The following is a 23,219-nucleotide window of genomic DNA, read 5'->3' on the forward strand; positions in this document are numbered from 1 at the left end:
GAGAGAAGAGAGAGATGGATGAGAGGGGTAAAGAGAAGCAAAAGAGAGGGAGGAGCAGAGGAGAGAGAGTGCAGGTGAAGAGAGAAGTGAGAAAGAGGGACAAGGGGGGGAAACACAGAGAGGAGTGAAACAGGGAGGGACTAAAAGAGCAGGTAGGATAGGGGGAGTTGGAGATGCAGAGATACACAGCCCCCAAAGATAAATCAAGGTCGCGGTACATGTTGGCCATATTACCTCCAGCCAATAACTCCTTTATTGCTTTTCAGAGACCTTCCTGGTGTTCCTCATAAATCTGCAACGCTCCTCTCCTCCCCATAGAAATACAAGGCGGATCCCAGGAATTAGACTGAGCCCGAGCCGCTTGTAGTAAAGAGCTGACAGTGAGTAAAGATAAGTAATAGCGTCGTGTATAGATAACAAAGAAACCCATGTGAAGTATCTTAACTCAATATTACCACCAGATAGTACACCGGGGTATACAGACACTACTGCAGGGAGACTGTGTCAAAAAAATGCTAATTAAAAGGTGCACTGTGGAACTTTTCTGGTGTCCGTGCGTGGGCTGGTTGTCTCCGTGGGGATGTGATTACGCTGAGTGTTTCACAGTATAGTATTAGACTGATAAATCTCTATGCAGGCGACTCCACGAAGCCAAGTTACAGGTCCTTATATTACACAAAACTGACTCTTGTGAGTTTTAAGCCATGTTAAAACAATGTTACCTCATTAAAAAACATACCCAGAATTGTGTTTTGTTTCATTTACACATGTTTGAATAACCCTTTATTATCAGTCTGTCTACATCTCAAAATGCTCTGTTCCACCTTGTGATGTCATGAAGTGGTAGTTTTTAAGTTAAGCTGCCTTTTACCTTCAGTTCAGTAGAGATTTGTATTTCCAGGACTGAAATTACCCAAATGATTCTAGTGAAGGTGTATGGAGTTTAAAAACACAGTAGAGCACTTCCTGTATTACCACATGACATCACAAGGTGGAACAGAGAGTTTTCTGTTTGAGAGAAAAAACTTAGCCAAAATATGCAGCGATTGGGAATTAAACAAAACACAGCTCCAGGTACGTTTGGGATGAGGAAACAACATTGCAACATAAATCTGAAAACAGTGTAATATGAGGCCTTTAAAGGTAAGATCTGTGGAGAGGCAACCTCACTCAAAGTTTTAGAGTTAGTTTGAGAAATACAAACCTCTGAAATGGAACATTCCAGCTAAAGCAATAAAATCTCTATGGAGACAAGCAAACCCCTAGACAAGACAGTACAGTGCACCTTTAAAGGTTTGCCTTTTATATTATTCTAAATTAATTTGACAGTTTTGCAATGCTATAATGTAATTTCATCACAAAAACATACCTAGAGTTGGGTCACTTCCACCTTGTGATGTCAGAGAGTGCCTGTCCATGTTTTTAAAGTCAAACGTTTAATAGAAGTCAAAATGTCTACACAAAGATGGAGTTCAAGACTGAAGCTAGCAGCTACTGTTTTTTGTTTTGATCAGTTTCATTATAGGTTTAATCCCAGTGGCATTTGATAGCAGTGTAACAAAAACTACACCAAACAACAGACCACAATCCTTTGCTCCGTTTCAACGCAGCTAACATGAAGCAATTACTTTATAGCCTCTAGAGATAAAACCAGGATTTGTCATCATCGTTGTACCAAATGACCTCTAACCCTTTTGGACATTTGGACAGTGGTGCGTCTTTACCTCAAGCTGAGTGAAGATTTTCTTGATGTGGCGGTAGCAGCCCTCTGCGATGTCCATGTCCTCCTCATACGAGCGACCTTTGAACACAGGCTGGGGGGCGTTGGAGAAGAACTTGTGGAAGGGGAAGTGTTGCGCCACGGCCTGCACCTCCACTGCTTTACTCTGTTTTGGCTTCACCTTGCTCAGGTACTGCTCCCAGCGAGAGATCACCTGTAACACATGGGAGTCTGTGCAGTAAAACTGACCAAGTATTCTGTTATGACTAATGGAGGCTGACAAGAAAATGAATTTAACATACTATAGATACTAAAATCAATATAAGATACTATATTTGGAATTACGACAGCAACCGCCAATCCGGAGTGAGGCTGTTGAAGGTAATGCCCCTTCCCGCCCACACTGCTGGTTTAGAACGGAGCAGGCACTTAGTAACACGGTCAATCAAACCTGTTGCTAATGCTAGTGGGAGTGACTTCGGCAAAAGAAGGCACCTGATTTGTCTGTTGTTAATTTTTATATCTTGATTTACAGACATAATAGCAAAATAAAAAAAAAACAGCATCATGTAGAGCAGGTTAATATGAACATTCTAAGGCCAAAATGACGAGTCTGACAGTGGCATTTACAGAGAGAGGAGCGACGTTTTAAATGGAAAGTAAATTGAAGCCAAAGTCAAAAGAGATGGAAGCACGCCCTTGCTCACTTACCATTTGTAATGTAATGTCCATTTATATGTATGTATACAGAGTCTACGGTTTCTCACCTAGCTTCTGATATCAGGAATCTTTACACTAGTTTAATCCTAGTTCAGAACTGATCATGCTTTTGCAGAGATTCCACCATCATGTGTAATCTGTTCTGTGCATTGTTGCTGTCAATGTTGGGAAGAACACTTTTACTGTTCTATAATCAGGACGTGTACTTTAGCATGCTAGTTATTGTCATGGCAAAACTCCACCCAGGTTGCTAAAAATTGTGAAAAGCATTTATAAACTGATCTCTGTGAATAATTAGGTTGTTTATAATGCATAAAGTAAGTGAGGAATAACTTCTGAACCATTTAAAATGAACTACTTAAAAATTAGGTACAGCACATTTATAGCAAAACGCATAACAATTTCATCCTCTTTCATTAGCTGGTGACCTTTTATTCTAAACCTATGACCCCACAAATAACCCCTATATTTTACACATACTTAAAACTACATTAGGGCAAAGAGAAATGAGAGTCTTATATACAGAGCGTATATATAGGGCTTCCTGCTGTGGACCTAATAACCCAGCTCTAGACAAACAGCAGGGCAGCCAGGCGCTATAAATACAGCTAAGAAAAACAGTAGCATTCTGCAGTCTGCTGGAGGCCCGGATAATGACTTGTTAAGTATCTGTCGGAATGACCAATTTAGACGGCAGCCCGAACATAAAGCATTTCCTCTGGCCAATCCGATTAGAGCAGCGTTAGAATTTATCAGGCTCTAAACAGGCAGGTTATTGACTGTAGAATTCAATAGCACTGCAGCTCAAGGTACTTTTCATTAGACCTGACCCGGGGATGCCAGTGAAATACACATATTTGTTGAACAAGTACAATTTTCTATTAATTAATTAATTTTAGGAAACCAGAAAGTCAGGTATTGGATTTCCAAATGTGTTATTTAGACTATATTATCTTTGGAATGTCCTAATTTGAGTCATCCTTCGACCATTCCCACTAAGGACCTGTCCAGATGTTGAGCCATGACTTTCCTTTTCTATAAATAGAGTCTGTAATGCTTAGGCTGTCCTCTTAATTAAATTGTAATTGAACTGAGATCGAATTGTTTCAAATGGTCAATGATCAGCTTGGGGATTTTTAATGAAGAAATTAACAGCCAATCAATAAAAGTCAAACTAAATATTGTTTGGAGTAAATTTTGACATTTCTGTGTGTAAAATCACCCATATTTGTATTAATATAACATGATAGGGGGCGCCCTGCTGCACTTATTGGCTTGTGAATTAGAGCTACATGCAAGAAAGGACTTAAAAATGGCTGCTTTTGATAAAAAACACTGGTGTTTAAATGTTAATAACAAAACAACAGATTTTTTTTTATGAAAGCAAAGATGTGTTGCTTTCCATTATGATACATATTTACATTTTAAAGTAACGCAATTTCTTAATTACACTAAAAATGTGCGAACTGTGGATCTTGCATAAGACCCATTTTTGTCATAAAACATATTTTGGCCTGGCCTAAAGCTGGGAATGCATGTGTCTAATTGTGTGTGTGAATGAATTGTTCCTGCAGCTCCAGGCTACAGTGCTAATGAGGAGATAGGCCTGTACTGTGTCAGGGAGTGGACCTCTGGGTACATGCTGCACACTACATGGCTTATTGAGACCGTAATGTATAGGAGGAACAGCAATAAAAAATGAACTAGTAAATTAGTGCTTTTACAGTATACATCCAAGCTTTGCACACATAAAAATAATCAAAAAATTCTTGCTGTAGTAGTTGGCACTACAGCAAAAAAAAAAATCCCTCCTGCCCAGTAAGAATTTTTCTCATAGAGGGCAATGTAATCACAAATTGCTCGTGTTCGGCTGACAGGGACTGAGAGAGCACCTGCAACTTTCACCAAGGTCGAACTTTGTGCCAATTTTTACCTATTTTCAGATCATAAACTAAAAAAACAGATCAGCTAAAAATCTGTCTCTTATTTTAAAAAACACTTTTTAATCGTTAGCTTCAGCTACGTTCTATGCCCGCTCTAACTAAGCTCAAGCGCTGATTGGTTAGAGCGGTCACATGGTACGACATGAACGAGTGTGTGAGTGATGTGAATGAGCCGCAGGTTTAGAACATGGTTCAGAAGCTCCTAGAAGCAAAAACATTATAATTTCTTATTTGTAATTATTTATTATTCCCTTGTCTCGCTCGCTCTTGTCAGTCAAAGCCTCATAGGCCATAGCTCAACTGTGCATGGTCCATGAGCAGGGCAGAACTGGATGTACTTCGCCACTAAATACCACGAAGCTTGAGGGACAGCCATATAACATTAAAAACTGACTTTGCATATTACATCCCTTTTAATGCCAGTCTTGATCCACACAATTCTTGTAAAATCCAAAATATATATAATGACAAAAACACTGGCACAACCTTCTAACAGATACATAGCACACAATAAACTCAGATAGTTTCAAAAGCAACTCTACCTTTAGAGCAGAATCCTTATTTAAATGTGTGGAATATTACGCAAAAAGACCTTACCTGATAGAGGTAGAAGTGCCCGGCAGTCTCACAGGTGTAGGACACGTCTCCGGGGACATCCAGACTCTCCTGCAGACGACCCACCTCCCCCAGGAGCTCCAGTCGGCGGGCTAACACGTAGTTCACCCTCCCGTATCTGTAACACAAAACATACAAGATCAATGTGGTAATAACACAGGCTTTTGACTTAGAGCTGGGGTACCTGATTTTCAAACACTTAGTTCTCACAAATAGGTCATGATAACACATTTTCAAGCATTTTCCTATTACAAAAAAACCCCAAAAACCTAAAATCTCCCCTGGTCAGATCACTAGTATTCACACGCATGGATCTTTTGGCTTTTCAGTTTGCTTTTTCAGGCAGTAAAGTGAAGCAGAGACCCACCCTCCACAGCCATCACCTGTCATCCCAAAATGAGATAGTGACCCACATGGCTCCCTCTTACAGGTTTGTACAATATGTAAAATAGATAGAATTTACACATTATGAGGAGAAAACTAAAGTATTTCAACTCCATGAAATCAGAGCTACAGTAGTTCATATATATAGTGATGAGAGCTATATATTTTATATTTTTTATATTTAAGTATACCACATGACATCACAAGGTGGCAGTTTTCCTGGTATTTAGTAAAAAAAATATATACATGCATAGATCATTATTATAGCTTGCATAAAAACTTTACATATTTATTTTTTCATTATAAACCACAACGCTAATGTGCATCTAATATAAACAGGTCCATTGACTTCCTGTATAAAATGGCTGAACCAATTCTCTGCGGTTGGTCCTGCCTCTTCCTGGCATTTCAAGGTAACAAGCAATGGATTTTCATACTCATTATTTTTGAAAAATGGCTTTGTGACATTTTCAAACCCTACATGTACAACCCCAAGTCTGGTTTTCTTAATAATCACAAGAAAATATAACAGTGGTCAGGGGCAGGTGAAAACGAACGTTCCGAGCACTCAAGCTTCAAATACAGGACGATTCAGGGTTGCTCAAACATGCATGAACCACTCAAAATATAATTTTGAGTGAGCTACTGTTGAAGGTCAGCTTTATAAAGATAATATACACAGTATACTCCCTTGAAATAAACAAACACGTTAATTAAATCTTAAACAGTGGCATAAACTAGTTTCAATATTATCGTTTATCGCAATATTTCTCTGTAGTGATATATTGTACTTCAAAATGTGTTATTGTGACAGGTGTACAAACACATACCCACACATGGTCCCGCCCCCTCTGACCACAACACACCTTATCCCTCCATTCTTCACAGCTGGCAGAGCGCCTTAATATGCACAAATGAACTGACTGGAGTAGTATTGATCGAGTGCTTGTTCTAAGATTGTTCACTTGAATAAATCTATTTTTCCTTCGCTCTGACTTACACCTAATCCCGCAGAAGAGAAGCCAAATGAGGCGCAGGTCACCCACGAAGCAGGTTATAGCGGGCCAATGCTGTACCAGAGGTCAAATCTATTTTTAGAACCATCTCCCTTGACGTGTGGCTTAAGGACCTCCCCTTTGGCTGTTCGACCTTCTCTATGTATATGCAATTGATTTTTTTACTCGGTTGGGTTATTCTAGTTTCGGAATATTTCATCATTTCTGACCTGAATTGACACTCACTACGTTTACATGCACAGAGAAAACCCTGTGCGCTAAACAAGCAAGTTCAAATCGTCTTTGCGAACGTGCGCTATGAGGCGTTCAGGGGCATCTAGTATTTTGGAACTACTTTGCAGCACAGAAACAGAAATAGAGTAGAAACTTTTGGCAGAAATAGATAAGAAACATCTCATTTACACTGATCATTTGATTTTCAGACATGAGGAACTGTTACTTGCAAATAGTGTTGTCACGATACAAACATTTTAAGCTCGATTTCGATACTAAGGAACAGGCTTGATATACTCAATACCGATTTCAGTTCCCCTTTATTTAGACAACAGAATGTGATTTTCAACATTAAGTACTTTCTTTTATATTCCCATGTGGCCTTATGTCCCTCAGTGGTCCAGGTAGGTTCCCATAATGGTCCATGGGCGTATACTAGTCTGTGTCTTATACTTGTTCTGATACAGCTCAAGATCATTCTAAAGATATTCAGGAAAGGTTCATGTCTGTCCTGTCACTTTTTTAGTATCGATACCTGTTCAAATGAGTATCTAGTTGTGATACTATTCAATACTCATAGTTTACTTTGCTATTGATTAGTATCTGAAATACGATATTTTTGACAGCCCTACTCACAAGTTATTTGCTCTCTACGGCACAAAAAACACATTGAAGCTCTGGAAGGTTTCACTTTAACATAGTGGACCAAAACAAAACAATGTGCTAGTCCGCGGTGGTGGGACTGTAGTTTATCATCGCTGCTGATCTAAAATGAGTGAGTAAAACGTCCAAACACATGTCAAATGTTAGCCTGGCTGTTTCTTACCTCATGCAGTTGAACGCCTCTCCTAGTCTGTGCCTAATGCAAATAGGCCTGTACTGTTACATACAGCGGGCATGAAAGTACGTATCGGTTTCTCCAGATGCGTCATTGGGATCTGAGAGTTAATTAATGACAGCTCAATTGTAGTTTCCGGGTTTATATGCAAGTGCCTAAGACAGGTTTTGATGATCTTCTATTATAAAGAGTTTCATATTGATAACATCACACTAGGAAGATTAAAGTGATGCAGAATTAGGCCTGTCACAATAATCACTATATCGACTTATCATTCAATATATTAAAGCTGGAACAGTATATTTTGGGACTCGGTATTTATGGTGAGTACTTTTTCTTTGCCAAAGTGGGGAGATTTTGAGCATTTTTGTTGTAATATGATAAGATTTGACTTGTAGAGGGGTGAATAAGTCCCTTTTATGGCAAATTATTGGTGCATTCTGCTATTTATTTGTTGTCTTTTAATGAAACAGTCCATTTAAAACTGGTTCAATGGGATTATCTTGCATTATTCAAATCGTAATTACTGTCAAAGTAATTCCAATATTATCGTTTATTGTGATATTTCTCTGTAGCGATATATTGTGCTTCAAAATTTGTTTTCATGACAGGCCTATACACATACACAAACACTTTAAACATTTTTTCAACAAAATAAAGGTGTTTTCTTTTAATTGTCAAATAACATGTTGCTAATTAACAGTTATGGAATTCCCTAGTGTGATGTCATGATTTCCAACCAGGAAGTAACATTTGAACCTTAAAAACTGGCCAAACTATGGAAAAAAGGGAAATATTTTTATCCAGGTCTTTAATATAATGATCTTAACTGTGTTTTAGTCAAATGAGCAGTCCAACCTGTCAATTGGACTAGGCTATTATCCCATTGTCCTGGTGTGCATGTAACTGTACGGATTGTCATTCCAAATTCCTCTTTGACCTGGATTCACACTCCTCATTGAAAGCCCCGCTGCTGATGGCACCTACACTGGAATTATAGCAGAACAAACCAGGAACAAGAGGAGGTGAGGAGAAGGAGATGTGCTAAGTGGTAGAGATGTTATGAGGAAGTATCAAGCTTTATGTTACTTGTTTGGGGAATACATAGCATTGCATTGTAAATTAGTATCTGAAATATATCAAATAAACAATCACATAATATTAAATATGAAATAATATTATTACCTTAACTTTGTCCCCAGATGTGAGGTAAAAATGTTCAAATCAAATATAGCCTTTACTGACAAGAATTGTAACACTGATTTATTCTTATAATTTGGTGTTTAGGTTCTCAAGATGATTATCCAGTCAGAAAGTAAAATGAGTCTTACATGAGTCTCTCGTTTGGGTTGCCAGCTTCAAACTGAAATCCAGGTGGTTTAAACCAGTGCTTCTCAATTATTTTATATCATTCCCCCCTATGAAGAAGATTATAGGGGGATTATTATTATTATTTAATAATAATAATAATTATTTTTTATTTTATACTTATTTGAACTATACATATTTTTTGGAACAACTGATTGAACCATTTAATACTGAAAAAATAAAATAAAATAAAACAAAATTTAATTAAATATCAAATAAAACAAATTAATTAAACAAACATCAAATTAATAAATTAAAATTAAATAAATATCAAAATAATACATTAAAATTGAATAAATATCAAATTAAAACAAGCACTTTAGCAATTTGGTACGCCACCTTATATGATGCTGACAGTGCTTGCTGGTTTAAGTGACATTCACAAAGTGGGATGATTGTTGGCAAAATTTGGCACGTTTACGCTGAAAAAACTCTAGCGTCTTATCAGCATGACTGAGGTGTAATGAGGTGGCACCTTAACTTATTTGGCTTCATACTGTCCGCTGCCAACATTTTCACGGTGGGACACCGGTCTGTCCTCGTGTCCCACCGAAGTCACGGTGAAGCCAAGTGCTAAATACGCTTCATCAGACTTCCTCGTCTTACTTTTCGGGTGACTTTCGTGCGTCTCATTACCGCCGTCTATCTCCACCTTTCTTTTCATCCCTGTTAAAATGTTTTCCATAGTGTCTCTTTAGCAAAAGTGTCTCTTGTTCACTGCCCTGTGTCACGATCTGTTCGCTCTCTCCTGTTCTTTGCTGTGTGCGCACTGCGTACGCGCTGTCTACAGTATCTATAGTGTCATACGCGGAGTCATACGTGCCCCCCCCTGGCATCTCACCACACCCCCCTGGCCCACTATTTGAGAAGGACTGGTTTAAACCTACAAGGACTCTCTCTGATCTGAATTATTAATCAGTGCTAGTGCATCCTCTGCAGCTCAGTGTGTGAATTCTGGAGGCCTGTTTTTAACCTGCATAAAGAGGACACATAAATATTTTTCTCATTTTCACTATAAGGCACTGAGAACCCAGGTTCTGTTTTTTTTTTTTTTTACTGTAATGACGCAGGCTATATACAGTTTAAACACACTACAAAGCTATCACATAAAAAAACATGCAGGGAGTTGTCTTGAAAAAAAGACCCAAACAAAACTATTACCATTTAAAAGCTTAATTTTTGCATAATATGTCTTCTTTAACTATGCAGCACTGCTCTAAAGGCCACTAAGACTGGTGTAGAAAGATGATACACCCCTTTAAGCATTTACAAAAGATGAGGTTTTGTAAATAGTTTTCTCCTGTTACAAAGCATACACATTCATAGATGTTTTCTGTCTTCGCCTTGATGTCAGAGGGGGCAGTATTGTGAAGTCTGCATGTTGTAATGAGCATCAGACACACAGAGAACATGCACTTTGGTTTATGTGGCTCTGTGTTGCATTATTCACTCATGCGCCATGCTGCTGCAGTGTAGAGATGACACTTGTACAATACATGCTTTGCAAAAGACAGTAACCGTAAGGAAATGAACGGCACCTATAGAAGTGTAGTTTAAAGTATCACAGGACTGAGGGCTATGTGTGCCAGTGAGTACATGTTATAGTTCTTTTGGAGAACAGAAAGATAAACAGAACAATTATAACAATTATTTAGCATAATACCCCCTCTTTAAGGATTAGTTCATTCAGCTAAACATATCAAGTGAAAATGTATAGAAAACTTAAAATCTAAAGAGGGGGGTACTGAACTAAATAGATTTTTGGAGCATTCTACCATGTTCCCTTCTCAAAAACATGTATGAAGATTTAGATGTCATCCATGCATGTTTGAGTAATTTAGCGACCTCTCCCAGGCCCTCCAACCTTCCTCCAGCTGTACAGTTCTGTCCAGTGCCCAACCCACAAGCCTATGTCACCCATGCTCCCACATGACAATTTTTCAAAAATATACAAAACAATACGCTACAACTTCACAAATTTCATGTGATGTGCAGCAGTTTCATTAGCGGGATGGTCACTGAATGTGCTGTGATAGCGCTCTGAAGGAGGAGAGACTTAGAGCAGTGAGCAAAGGGAGGGGAGACTCAGCATGAAAAACAAACTTATAAAACTTGTTAATAAGTTGTTTTTTTTGCAAAACAACAATAAAACATAATTTTTAATAGACTTCAAATGTGTTCGGTTTAAGTTAGACGTTCATTTTTTCTGATTTTAAAGTTTGCCAGACATTCAGAATGAAGAATGTGTCACTCATCTATTCCCAGAAGCAGGCTAGACTGATAAGCCTTCACTCAGTACTCAGAACACTATAAAGGATAAAGGAGTGAGGGGGTGTTATCGGACCGCATAACCCAGAGAACAAGGCTACTGTCTTGGGAGCGATCTTTTTCAGTGATGTAGGAGGTGTGGAAGTCCGAAGATGCCTAATGAAGACAAAGTAGGACCATGACGGGTGTATGACAGGTGAGGACAGGTGTGTGACAGGTGCGGTTGGGGGTACGGTGTGGCCCTGTTGGCTCTCACACACTATGCAAGGAGCAGCTGGGACACTTGTTTGACATGTGTGCACTGCAAAAATGTATATCTATATGGGATAAATAGACTTGAATTCAGAATTTTTATCTTTATATTGGTACTATTTGGGTACTCAGAAAGCAGAAGGAGTTCCCGATTCTGGTTTACCAGTTAAACTTGTGCTTCAGCCCGTAATGTACGTCAAAAAATGTCATTTCAGTTTAAAGAGTAGTATTGTTTTTTTTAATCAGTAAAGTTAACGCCTTAAAAAAAAAAAGAAAAAAAAAAAAGTGACTACTACTACTACTAATAATAATAGTAATAATAATCATAATAATAGTAATAATAATAATAATAGTAATAATATGGTTATCTTTTAATAGGGAAACAATGAAATAAAAGCTAATCAATGTATTCTCAACTAGTCAAAAACACTTAAAGGGACTATATCATTATAGATTTAGATTTTAAATTCCAGAAATTTACAGACAGCTATATATCTCTGTCCCCAGATATGAGGAAGACAAATCAAATATATCGTTCACTGAAAACAACTGTAATGCTGATTTATTCTTAGTTACAAAAACATTGGACATGATGCACAGCTTATTTATGTTATAATTTGGTGTTTTGGCTCTCAAGACGATTATCCAATCAGAAAGCAGAATGAGCCTCACATTTGGGTTGCTGTTTCAATGCTGAAATCTAGTTAGTTTAAACCTAAAAGAACTCTGAATCGTTACTACCCCAGCTCCTGCGGCCGATCATTAATGAGACATGGCTGTTCCTGTTCCACATACTGCGTAAAGCTTGTATATGTGCTCGATATGCACGTTTAGGTTCAGCTGTGATTCTGATAAATACAGTTCTTTAATATCCTAAAATCATTGGTAACCCATGGCGATATTTATTTTACAGTGTGCGTCCTAGCGCTGTCAGCTTTCATCAGGCTGTTCTGCTGGTGCGGAGTAGCCCGTTCACACCTCGCATTGTGTCATTTCAGGCGGTGCTCTCTGCTTTCAGGGTCGCGCTTGTTTGTTTAGCCGTCTCCCCCCTACCCCCATTTCCACCTGTCGCTCTCCTTCCCCTCCTCCTCCTTCTCCCCCGTCACACACCTGCTGAAGTCCTTCTCGGTCTCCAGCTCCTCCTCTCCGTGGCCCAGACGAAGGAGGTGGCGCTCGTCGATGTCCAGAGCCATGATCTTCTCAAACAGCTGGTTCAGAGCCTGTGTGGAGAGGGAGGGGGAGGGGAGGCCATAGTGTGAGGGAACGTTGTGGTGACCTGGTGAACTTTGCTAAGATGTTCTAAAAGGAGGTACACAATTGTTCAGTTGTTCTTTTTATATTTACAGATGCTTAAGGCTGGACAGTGGGAGATCTTCCATAGCTTATTGAATATTAAAGGTGTAAGCGTATTGTAATGGTATTATCAAAACAAATTTACACTTATCCTGGCCTAACATCTCATATTGGCGTTTCAGTTTTCAACTAGAGCTAGACCTGTGTTAAATCTCTAGCAGAGGCCAATATAGCGTTTGGGCTGAGCAGCTGCCTAAATATGCATGAAGAATACAGGCTTAAAACTGCATTTGAACAATTTAGTCCTAAGAGGGAACTGGACAAATGTGACCACACTACTCTCTTATCCAGTTTGTACTAAATTCAAAGATGGATAGATAAATCATCCTACATATTGGCTGAAAAACAGTCCCAAAGTTTAAAAGCCATCGGTTTCTCTTGATTTCAAACAACTGGTATCGGCCATGAAGTACAAATAATGGAAAACATAGCACAAAGATGTCTGCCGCCCTCAGCAGGCAAAACTGGGGATTGCAGCATTTTGAAACGACAAATTAGCAGCACGGCCTTTGTAAAAAATAAAAAATAAAAAAAAAAGGGTAAAAATCACCCATGATTCTGGTGCAGATGTCTGGACAGAACACTTACTGGCTTAATGTGGATGCAGAGACGGTAAACAGACTGAATCACACCACGTAACTACGTTTCTCAAGTGTAATAAAACTATATAACTATGGTTCTATGATTCCCGGATGACTGCCAGAGGGCTGTGTTGAAAGCACTGAATGAATCCCTGGGCATATACGAAGTGAATCATTCAGCACCTGCGGTCAGTAGGGACGAAATAGAACTGTAAAACCACCCCAGGTATGCTTTTAAATGTTGAAAGATCGTATCGTTAGTAGCAGCTGCAAAGTCTAGAAAAGCACATACCTGATTTGAATGTGTCACTATGAGAGTCCTCTGCTCAGGGAAGTTGTGGTAAATATTTGAGATGATTTGGACAGCCACATCAGTCTTTCCAGTCCCAGGAGGCCCAACCACCTGGAGAGGAACCATCCAACACAAAACATGTTAAGTAGAATTGTATTTTTTATGTTCAGGATATTGATATTAAATGCCAATTATTTGTTTTTAATAAGGTGAAAACTTTTTGTCATATAGCCCAGCCGTACAATATTATCAAGTGCAATTAGATTTTTATCACCTACATTAACCCATTATCAAACTAGAAAACTAAACTCCATCTCATTTTTAAACATATAAATATTCATTGTCCTGAGTATGTGTCCCTAACATGAGTCATAATAGCTAAAAATAGCACTTGTAATTAAAACAAGTACATAATGAGCCATGCCAGACCAAACCACAGTGTATTTTATGAAGACTAGGGCACATGCCAAGAGGAGAGGTTATGGGAGGTGAGGGGCAGTGTAGTGTAAAGCATGTAGTGTAGTTTATGGCTGTGCTGATAGCTTGGCAGCCATTTTTACTTTGGCAATGTACAAGAAATAAGTCACACAGCCAGTTAGCTCTCATCATGTTAGCGTAGTGATATATGCTTATGAAATGAGAACAGGTGATGGTGCAGGCTATGGAAAAACAAAACAAGTATATAATGATTAATAAAAAGAAATCTGCATAAGTAAAGTTTATTTTCTATTGCACTGGGGAAGGAAAAGTACCGACCATTGTGAGTCCTGGCTGCATCCCGGCTCGAATGGCTTCTATCTGTGTGGGGGTGAACTGGATTGTATTCCTGCAAAGAACACACAGTACATCACAAATTTATATTACTGATACTGATTTGATATTACTGTTCATACCTTGATTTATGGGCAAAATAGTGAAATAAAAACACCAGGATCATGTAGAGCGGGTAAATATAAACATTTTAAGGTCAGAATGGCGGGCCTGACAGCAGCAGGGTGTGTACTGCATGTATATCTATAGCAGAATGTTCAGCAGTTACCATGGTGTCACAATGCAAAGATTAGACAGTCAAAAATAAGTGTGAAAACTCAAAAAAACAACAAAAAAAAACAACAAGAAAAAAAACGCTTTAAACAAAACATTTTCCGGAGCCTATAAACCACATGTGTCAAACTCAAGGCCCGCGGGCTATATATGGCCCTCCACATCATTTTATGTGGCCCTCGACAGGATAAATTAAGAGGTATGATGGTCTTAACATGTCATTTTATCAATAGATATGCCGTGACACAGCCATATTTTTACATCTATGCAAATGAATATGCAATATTTGTAACTTGAACAATTAATAAATACAGAATCAGTTTATTAAAAAGTTACAAATTAGTTACATTTATTTTACATCTGACTCTTTGAGTGAAGCTGTTCCGCTGATGTGGCCCTGGGTGAAAATGTGTTTGACACCCATGCTGTAAACAATAGAGTCATTCATGGTCCTGTTTAAGTGCTTGATCTTCAGCAAAAAAATGAGAGTGACAAACTGAAAAACTGTTGGCTAATGCTAGCTAGTGTGTGACTGTAATGTTTAAGACAGACTTGTTAACAGCACAAATGAGCTCACCTGTTGTAGTTACAGCTAAGTCAGTTCTTTGTATTTAGATTGTGTTAAGTCTGACTTGAGTAACAGAGCTTCAGAAGAGAGCAGTGCCTACAGTTAGCATCACACCCCCAGGGAACGTTAATGACATGAGCTGCAAACTATCAGTATATACTATGGTCCTGATATGGTCTTTTAAATTTAGAATTGTGACACTGTTTGACTATTAATAACAAAGTGACAACAAAATAATTAAAATCAAAATACTTTTCACATTATCTCTATGGTGTTGAAGGGTTGCAGGATATGTTTTTGCAAATGCACATTGTACATTTTAAGTGTATACACAGCTTGTTCCTTCTTGTGACATCCATAATCCACACGATACCATCCGTACCATATAGTGTAGTTCAGCTAGTACAGCTCACCTCTTGGGCTGGTTATAGGGATATGGCCCTCTGTTGGGAGCGACGTACGGTTCAACTATTAGAGTCTTTCCTTCTTGTTTCCTCTCCTCCTCTTCTCCAGCCTTCCTCTTCTTCCCCTTGTCCGACTGCTCCGAGATGGGAAACTTGATTCTGGTGTGTAAACAAATATAGTGTAAGTTTAGTCCAAAATGCATTTATATTTATAGTCAGAACAAACTCACTTGTATTGTGTTTATGTGAAGTCAAAAAGAATGGTAATATTTAGGATAAACATATTTTCGGGATGCGGAGACATGAACCCTGAAGACATTGTGATAGTCTCTTCCATTACAGGGAGTATTATGCCACAGATAATGTAGGCTAAGATATATACATCTTAAACTGTAATCCCTTCATAAGTTCCAAGAAATTGCTAAAATTGTGGGGACTGAGAAATATTTAGAGATTTTCTCTACTGTGTCGCTTGTGTTAGCTTCCGCCTTAGCCGGTTCTCTCTGAAATTCTGAATCTCTTGGGACTTCCTAGTCTCAAACCAAACAAACCCAATTTTATTTTCCAGTATCTGAGCAAAATGTGTTTTTCCCCAGTACACATATTTTGTATAAGCAGCTCTTGAGGTCAAAATAAGTGCTGTGTACTGTCTACATCTAATTATAAAGCGTTTTATTGCCAGAGTATCATTAAGTGCACAATTAGCATGCTAGTGTGTTAGCTGCCTTCTGGTCTCTGAAAGTTGTGAAAACCACTTGTAAACTTATTGCAGTGAATAATTAGGATGGTTTGATTTCATAAGGCAAGTGAGGAATAACTTTGGACCACTGCAAACCATTTAAAATAAACAAGTTTTTCATGTTTTTAAGATGTAAAAACTAAATAAATCAACAGTCTTGGCCCTTACCTGAAGGGGGGCACTTGCAGGGCTGAGTTCTCCTCCTTGACTTGGATGGTGTACCCGGGGAAGCTGGAGCGCAGGTGGTCTAGGGAGAGGAAGGTGTCGTTGAAGTCCAGGGTGGAGATCTGGTTGGGCATCTTGGAGTAGTGCGCACTGCCTGGGTCTCCATAGCCCAGGATGATGTCATGGAGCCAGTCTGGGACCACGCACTCGGTGTTCATGAGGTGTCTGATGGTCTCCAGCACAGCCTATGGGGAAAACAAGGGACAATTCAATAGTTTATTACTGGCAAATGCATTTAATAGATATAATGCATTGACAAGGTTTTTTCACAGGGCTTCAAAAAGAGGACTAGTCTAGTTTTGATGGCCAAATTTCAGGATAAGCTATTTTACATGAAACATCAAAACATATAAAACTTAACCATTTGGATGACTTAAGCCTCATTTTCACTGGTTCACTTTGGAGCAGATTGGGCCCCAAGTGTCTGCACTATCTAAAGTACTGTGGAGGATACTAGCTCCCAGAGGACATTAAACATCAAAATATGAATACAAAAAAATTATATATCCAGTATATAACGGATCAAATATGGGTTAACCCCAGTGCATTACATGACAAGACGCTAAAACAGAGCGTAAAGGCTCAGAGAAGTGAAATAAATGCAGAAAAAGCTGACGATAAACTGTAAGAGGTGTGTGTTTACGCTAGCTTTAGCTTTAACCTCGTCTCGTAGCGCCAGAAGCTCGGAATTACTTAACCTCTTTTTGTGAATCGCTGAGAGCGGCCATACAATTATGAGTATAATTCAAATAGGATTCTGATTTTTTTTTTTTTTTTTTTTTTAATAAAATATGAGTTATGTTTGGGTGATGTCATTCTCTCACATAGTCGAGCCCTGGGCCTGGAAACACAACTCACTGGCCAACGCAACTCAACAGACCCACTCCAATGTGGCCCCAGCTAACTGTCCCAATGGAAAAGTGGTTTTAAAGGCCCTGTACCCTATTATTATTTATTCAACCCTCTACAGCTCAACTCTTCTTATATTACAACTAAAATAATAAAAATCTCCATTATTGTAAAGAAAATGTACACACGTTAAATCACCAAAATATACTGTTCATCATATACTGAATGATAAGTTGATATTGTAATTATCATGACAGGCCTAACTCTACCAAATGAGCAACTGGCCCCCCGCATTAGTACCTTGAAGTTGTTCTCTTTGGGCTTGCGTCTCATGAGGATGTTGAAGGTTTCATAGGGATCCTCAGTTCCACTCTGGATGTTGTTGGTCATGTCCTGCTGGTACTGGTTTGGGTCCAGCCACACGCGGAATGTTCTGGTGTCTCCATGAAGCTTAGGTCTGGGTTCAGGACCTAAATCAACATAAACAAATCATTAAAGGGGGTATTATGCAAAATTGATTTTTTTGGCACGTTACAGCGTTGCTCCAACGCTCAGTCCAGAAGGTCTACGTCACCCATGCTCCCACACAACAATTCTCCATAAATATCCAAACGGATGATACAAAACTTTACACAACTTGACAAACCTGATTTGACCTGACTGAAGCGAACCTTATAAAACATGCTCATACACTGCTTTTGGTGGCTATAGCATTTTCAAAACAATACAAGCTAATATGGTGATCTAAATATGTTGTGTGTTAGCATTTAATACCACATAGATGTAAAATTATATATTTTTCTCTGTTTTTATAACCTATCTATCTAATCTATGAGATATTTTTTACCTTTGACATGGAAACTTGACTTGCAGAGTTTGGTGACACTGGATGGTTTCTTAAAATATCTGCACATATAATCAAGTTGTGTCAGCTGTGAAGTAAAGGCCTACAGCTGCAGTGTAAAAATGTGTTCTAAAGTGAATGTTGTCAAAAAGCTGTAGCTGAAATATTTGAATGGAGTGAATTATAGTGTAAGTTTAGAAAGGCTACCGAAGTTTAAAGACAACATTGCGCTTGTGTCTGTTATATAGTTACAATCTATGAACCCTAAGGATAATTATGTCAATTTGGACATTTTAACAAGTCCGTTGACTTCTGCGTTAGAAAATGGCATTGCCCAGTAGCAGCAGACGTCTGCGTAAACGTGATCACAACAATGAGCCCACAGTTGTCGGCCCCTCCTACGGATAGCTGTGCATCGCGCTATCAGCAGATTTTTTATTCATTTGTACCAAAATGACTACATGACGCTGCTCAATCCTACGCGTGTCACATCTTAAGAAAATAAAATTGGATAACTAAGCAAGTACAGAGCGGTGGGCGTGTACTAGCGGCAGTGAAAATGGGGTTAGATCGGAGGAATGACATCTTGAATACAGGAGAATAAAGATTACTCAAACACGCATGAATCACTCTAAATACAACTTTGGGTGAGTAAATGGTGACAGGAAACAATTATGGTTAAAACATGGTTAAAAGCTCTGAAAAGTCATTTTTGTATAATAGGCTTAAAAAGTATACTGTACAATACAATGTCCCATGAATGGACCAATTGTCTCTTAAAGTCAATGAATACAATGTATTTTAATTAATAGTTATAAACCTCTAAGAATGACAGTGAAAGTAACAGCAAATCCTTCCCAATCAGTTCAAATGCTAAAGAGGTAAGATGGTAATTTTCAGTCAAATGGTCGAGGACTTGAAACTGAGAAAGTTTTGGAAAATACATACAAGAGCAACTAGTGACTGCATTAATGGTGTATTACTGACCTTCCTCTATGACACGCCCCTTATCGTCCAGCATGCCCTGCACCTCACAGCCCCTCACGTACACCAGGCCGGTCTGCTCCAGGAAGGGCTGTCGACGGTCAAATCTTGTGCCATACGGGAGAGAGGGGCGCACCGTGATCAGGAAGCACACGTCATGCTTTCTAAGGCCTAGCAAGAGAGAACAACACAGTATGGTGAAACACAAACTACTGCTAACTCGTTTTGAGGTGTCATACATTGCTACATAAAAATATCACAAATGATAACATAGACCCTTTCAGTGTTTGTAAACAGAATGCCAGAATTCCAAAGAGCTGGTAACGTTCCATACATTAGCTTAAATGTATTTTCATCATCATAAATTATTGAAAAAAGGGGGATATTTGGGCAATGGACAACCACCCGCCCACACGTGAGTAACACCAGAGCGTCGTTAGAAATGAAATTCAACATTATGCTGGACAATAATGCACCAAAATATAGCGGGCCACAACAGTTTTACAATAACTCCTTGAAGGGTCTATTGAAACCACGTTATGCCTAGACTAGGTCCTGTCGCAATAACAAATTTATGTAATAATAATAATAATAATACATTTTATTTGTTAGGCGCCTTTCAAGGCTCTCAAGGTCGCTGTACATCAAGACAATAAAACAGAATGTGTTTTTTTTGTATTTATGTATTTATTTATGTGTGATATATTGATGAAGAAAATATAACCAAAATAATTTATGCCACTGATCTGCAATATTATATAAAAAACAGTGGGTTTCAATAAATAAACAGAAGAATAAAACACTTTAGCAGTTAGTTTACATCTGTAATGAGTCATAAAAGTGATTTATTTAACCTTTTACAAGTAAGATCTTATCATATAGCCAAAAAATAACCAAAGATTTTCCAGTAATGCAAAGAAAAAGTACACACAAATAATACTGACCCCCCAAAAATATTGTTCCACCTTTCATCCATTGAACGATAAGTCGATAGTGATTATCGTGGAAGGCCTAGTTATGCCACTGACAAATTAACCATGAAGCAGGAGAATCCCCCCAAAAACATGTCTGTAATCCCTCAGTCGTCCAGGTATGATCCATAGTAAAGGAAAAATTCAACTCTGTCAACTGGACAAATGTCTTAAAGGAAGACGTTTTGCCGTTTATCCATACAAGATGAAGATCCAGACCTAAATGAAAAACCAGGAAAAAACTGTCGCAAGAGCAGCTCTGGACCCCAATCTGCCGTACACCTCCATCTCAAAGCCACTAACCACGCCTTATAGGTACTGATATTAGAGAGGGTTGAGAGGAGAGTTAAAGAGGCATTTTTTTTGTAAGGCATGAGGGTCTTAGACATCATTTATCTCCTATTTATAACTCCATCCTCAGATCTTTTGCTATGTTTATAGGAGATTATAGAAGCTAACCATCTACTAAACTTGTTTGGCCCTCAACTACTCCAATCGTATGGCACTACCAAAAATAAATTTAAAAAAACAGCTAGAGCAAAGAAAATGTACAAGAGGATCATCAATAGTAATCATCCTAAAGGACTTACTAAAGCTATTATAATACTACCAACAGAGTAACAGTTCTTTAGCTGTCCAGACTACGCACCTTCCCACTCGTTCTTGATGTGGTCCTGCACGTTGAGGTTGACGGTGACATCGGCGCGCACTCGGGCGGGCCAGCTCTCTCCGATGTTTGGTTTGGCCACTTCTACGATGGAGAACGCCGTGATGATCTGTGCCATGCGCGCCCAGCCCCCAAACACCACACCACCATATTCGGATTCCCTGTGGAGAGAGAGGAGTAAATATTTCAATATTTCTTATTATTAGTCTGCTACTAGTTTCCAAAGCTAAAGTCCTTGTGATATCATGAAGTGGTAGTTTTGTTCAGTAGAGATTGGCAATATCAGGCCAAATGATTCTAGTGAAGGTGTATGGAGTTTAAAACATTATGGAGCACTTCTTGTATTAGCGTTTTCAGTTTGAGAGAAGAATGCTCAAACATCAAGCTGTAGGGTTTGTGTGTTAAACATGTGTGAATGAAACAAAACTCCAGGTCTCTTTTGACGAAGATACAACATTATAACATAGATTGGAAAATATCTTAATATAGATCCTTTAGGCTTGGACTGGGTCCAGGGGTGATTATTACCAACACTAACATATAGATGCACCAGTGTAATGATAATTTGAGCATTAAACTGAATCTAGTAAAGATATATGGACACAGGCAATGATTACATGTGAGATACCTGAAAGATAGATACACGATTTGACATAATGTATGAAGTGTTGAACGTGCTGTGGTTACCATGGTTTCATGCGCCACACCACATCCTCTATGTCCTGTCTGATCTCGTAGGTGGACTCCAGGCGAAAAAGGTTGAAGTTCCTCAGCAGGTAGTCATGGAGGGTCAGGAACTGCAGATTCAGCTTGGGTAAAGCCAGGCACCCTGGAGAAACACAAGGGCAAGATATATACCGTAAATTTCAGACTATAGAGCCTCAATATAAGCCGCACCAGCTAAATTTGAAAAGAAAATAAATTTTGTACATATATAAGCCGCTCCTCCAACACGACATCAACACGGGATGAACACACCTGCAGGTTTAGAAAATAAAGCTGCACCAACACGGAAAATCTGCTTTTATTTCCTCTGAAAACTTTTGTCGTCTTTTTACATTGACCAAGTTGGATTCATTGATGCCGAGCTTACGTGCAGTGGCTCTATTTCAGGGGTTGGCAACCCACGGCTCCGGAGCCGCATGTGCCTCTTTCAGCCTTATACTGCGGCTCTGCGTTGCTTGGGAAAATAAATTTTAAATATTTAATTGAAGTGTATTTTATTTGTGTTAGCTCTTTTTTGTTGTAGTTTAAGTTGGAAGATTATTATGATCTTAAAATAAAATTATATTTTCTTATTTTTCATTGCTCAAAATAAGCGTCACACTCACGGAACAATGTTTAAAAGAAACACCGCTAACGTCTCACGTCTCATAGACACAGACACAGCTCACTGTCCTGCGTAAAGAGCCCTGATTTTCAGACGCTGTGCGCACAGGGGTCAGGAGCAACTTTTGCCCGTCCCTAATGACACACTAATAAGCTAAGTATATTATCTGCTCTTGTCTCTGCGATGACGTTTCACGTATAACACATCAGACATGTCACCCAAAAGTAGAGCCACAAGCGAGTGAAAATGAGCCAAAACAAAAACAAAAGTCTTTGGAGAGCTTTTAATAAAGGGGAAAAGAACAACTGAGGAGCCAGAAGACCTCCAAGAAACAGAAAGATAAATTTAACAGACAATACCTACTTAAAATCTGGGTTTGTCGCTACAGGTGACTCTCACGCACAGTCCGCTCTGTGTAATATGCGGGAAAAGCAAATGAGGCAATGAAACCTTCAAAACTGCTTTGGCACATGGAGAACAAGCACCTGAGATTAAACGATACGCCTTTGGAGTTTTTGTTTGAAAGAAACTGCGGAGCAGAGTAGACATAATCACATCATCAGCGCAGGGCTCACACTGATGCAGCGGTTTGGTAAGTTGTATTTTTTTATGCACTTAAGTTGTTTTTGCCATATTTATCTGCCACGTGTAGAAGGCTTGTCCGTGAAAATAAAACCTACATTATTCCGTTACATTATTATTATTATTATACACAGTGTTATCTTCATTTTAGATGTCAAAAAGTATTTGCGGCTCCCAGTGTTTTATTTTACGTGGAAAGTGGGTCCAAATGGCTCTTTGCGTGTTAAAGGCCGACCCCTGCTCTATTTCCTTCTTTATCTTAAAAACTGCATCATATCCATTTCATGATGCGCAAAATGATCGTTCAAAATCAAAACTAGTGAATTCTTCAGAGCAGAATCTTTCCCCACGACTGTCTCACTTTTACGTTTACAGCTAGAGAGCGCCCCCCCGGGGCCGTTATCCAGTAAAATTCTATAAATAAGCCGCACTGCTGTATAGGCCGCAGG

The 23,219-nt window shown here is 38.8% G+C and overlaps 1 protein-coding gene across 1 annotated transcript in view; it reads right to left on the reverse strand.

The window, feature by feature from the left end:
* The window catches only part of aqr (aquarius intron-binding spliceosomal factor), a 96,644-nt gene that overhangs the window by 46,966 nt on the left and 26,459 nt on the right, over positions 1-23,219 (reverse strand). Inside the window, exons 17-27 of the mRNA XM_033988015.2 lie at positions 21,546-21,687; positions 20,841-21,019; positions 19,224-19,391; positions 17,693-17,862; positions 16,487-16,728; positions 15,589-15,738; positions 14,320-14,389; positions 13,564-13,674; positions 12,448-12,557; positions 4,981-5,116; positions 1,725-1,934 (exon numbers count right to left, since the gene is read on the reverse strand). Of these exons, the coding sequence (XP_033843906.1) occupies positions 1,725-1,934; positions 4,981-5,116; positions 12,448-12,557; positions 13,564-13,674; positions 14,320-14,389; positions 15,589-15,738; positions 16,487-16,728; positions 17,693-17,862; positions 19,224-19,391; positions 20,841-21,019; positions 21,546-21,687 (1,688 nt within the window). The remainder of the gene's footprint in view (positions 1-1,724; positions 1,935-4,980; positions 5,117-12,447; positions 12,558-13,563; positions 13,675-14,319; positions 14,390-15,588; positions 15,739-16,486; positions 16,729-17,692; positions 17,863-19,223; positions 19,392-20,840; positions 21,020-21,545; positions 21,688-23,219) is intronic.

This window comes from Periophthalmus magnuspinnatus, chromosome 22 (genome assembly GCF_009829125.3).
Source record: "Periophthalmus magnuspinnatus isolate fPerMag1 chromosome 22, fPerMag1.2.pri, whole genome shotgun sequence".
Taxonomy (NCBI): domain Eukaryota; kingdom Metazoa; phylum Chordata; class Actinopteri; order Gobiiformes; family Gobiidae; genus Periophthalmus; species Periophthalmus magnuspinnatus.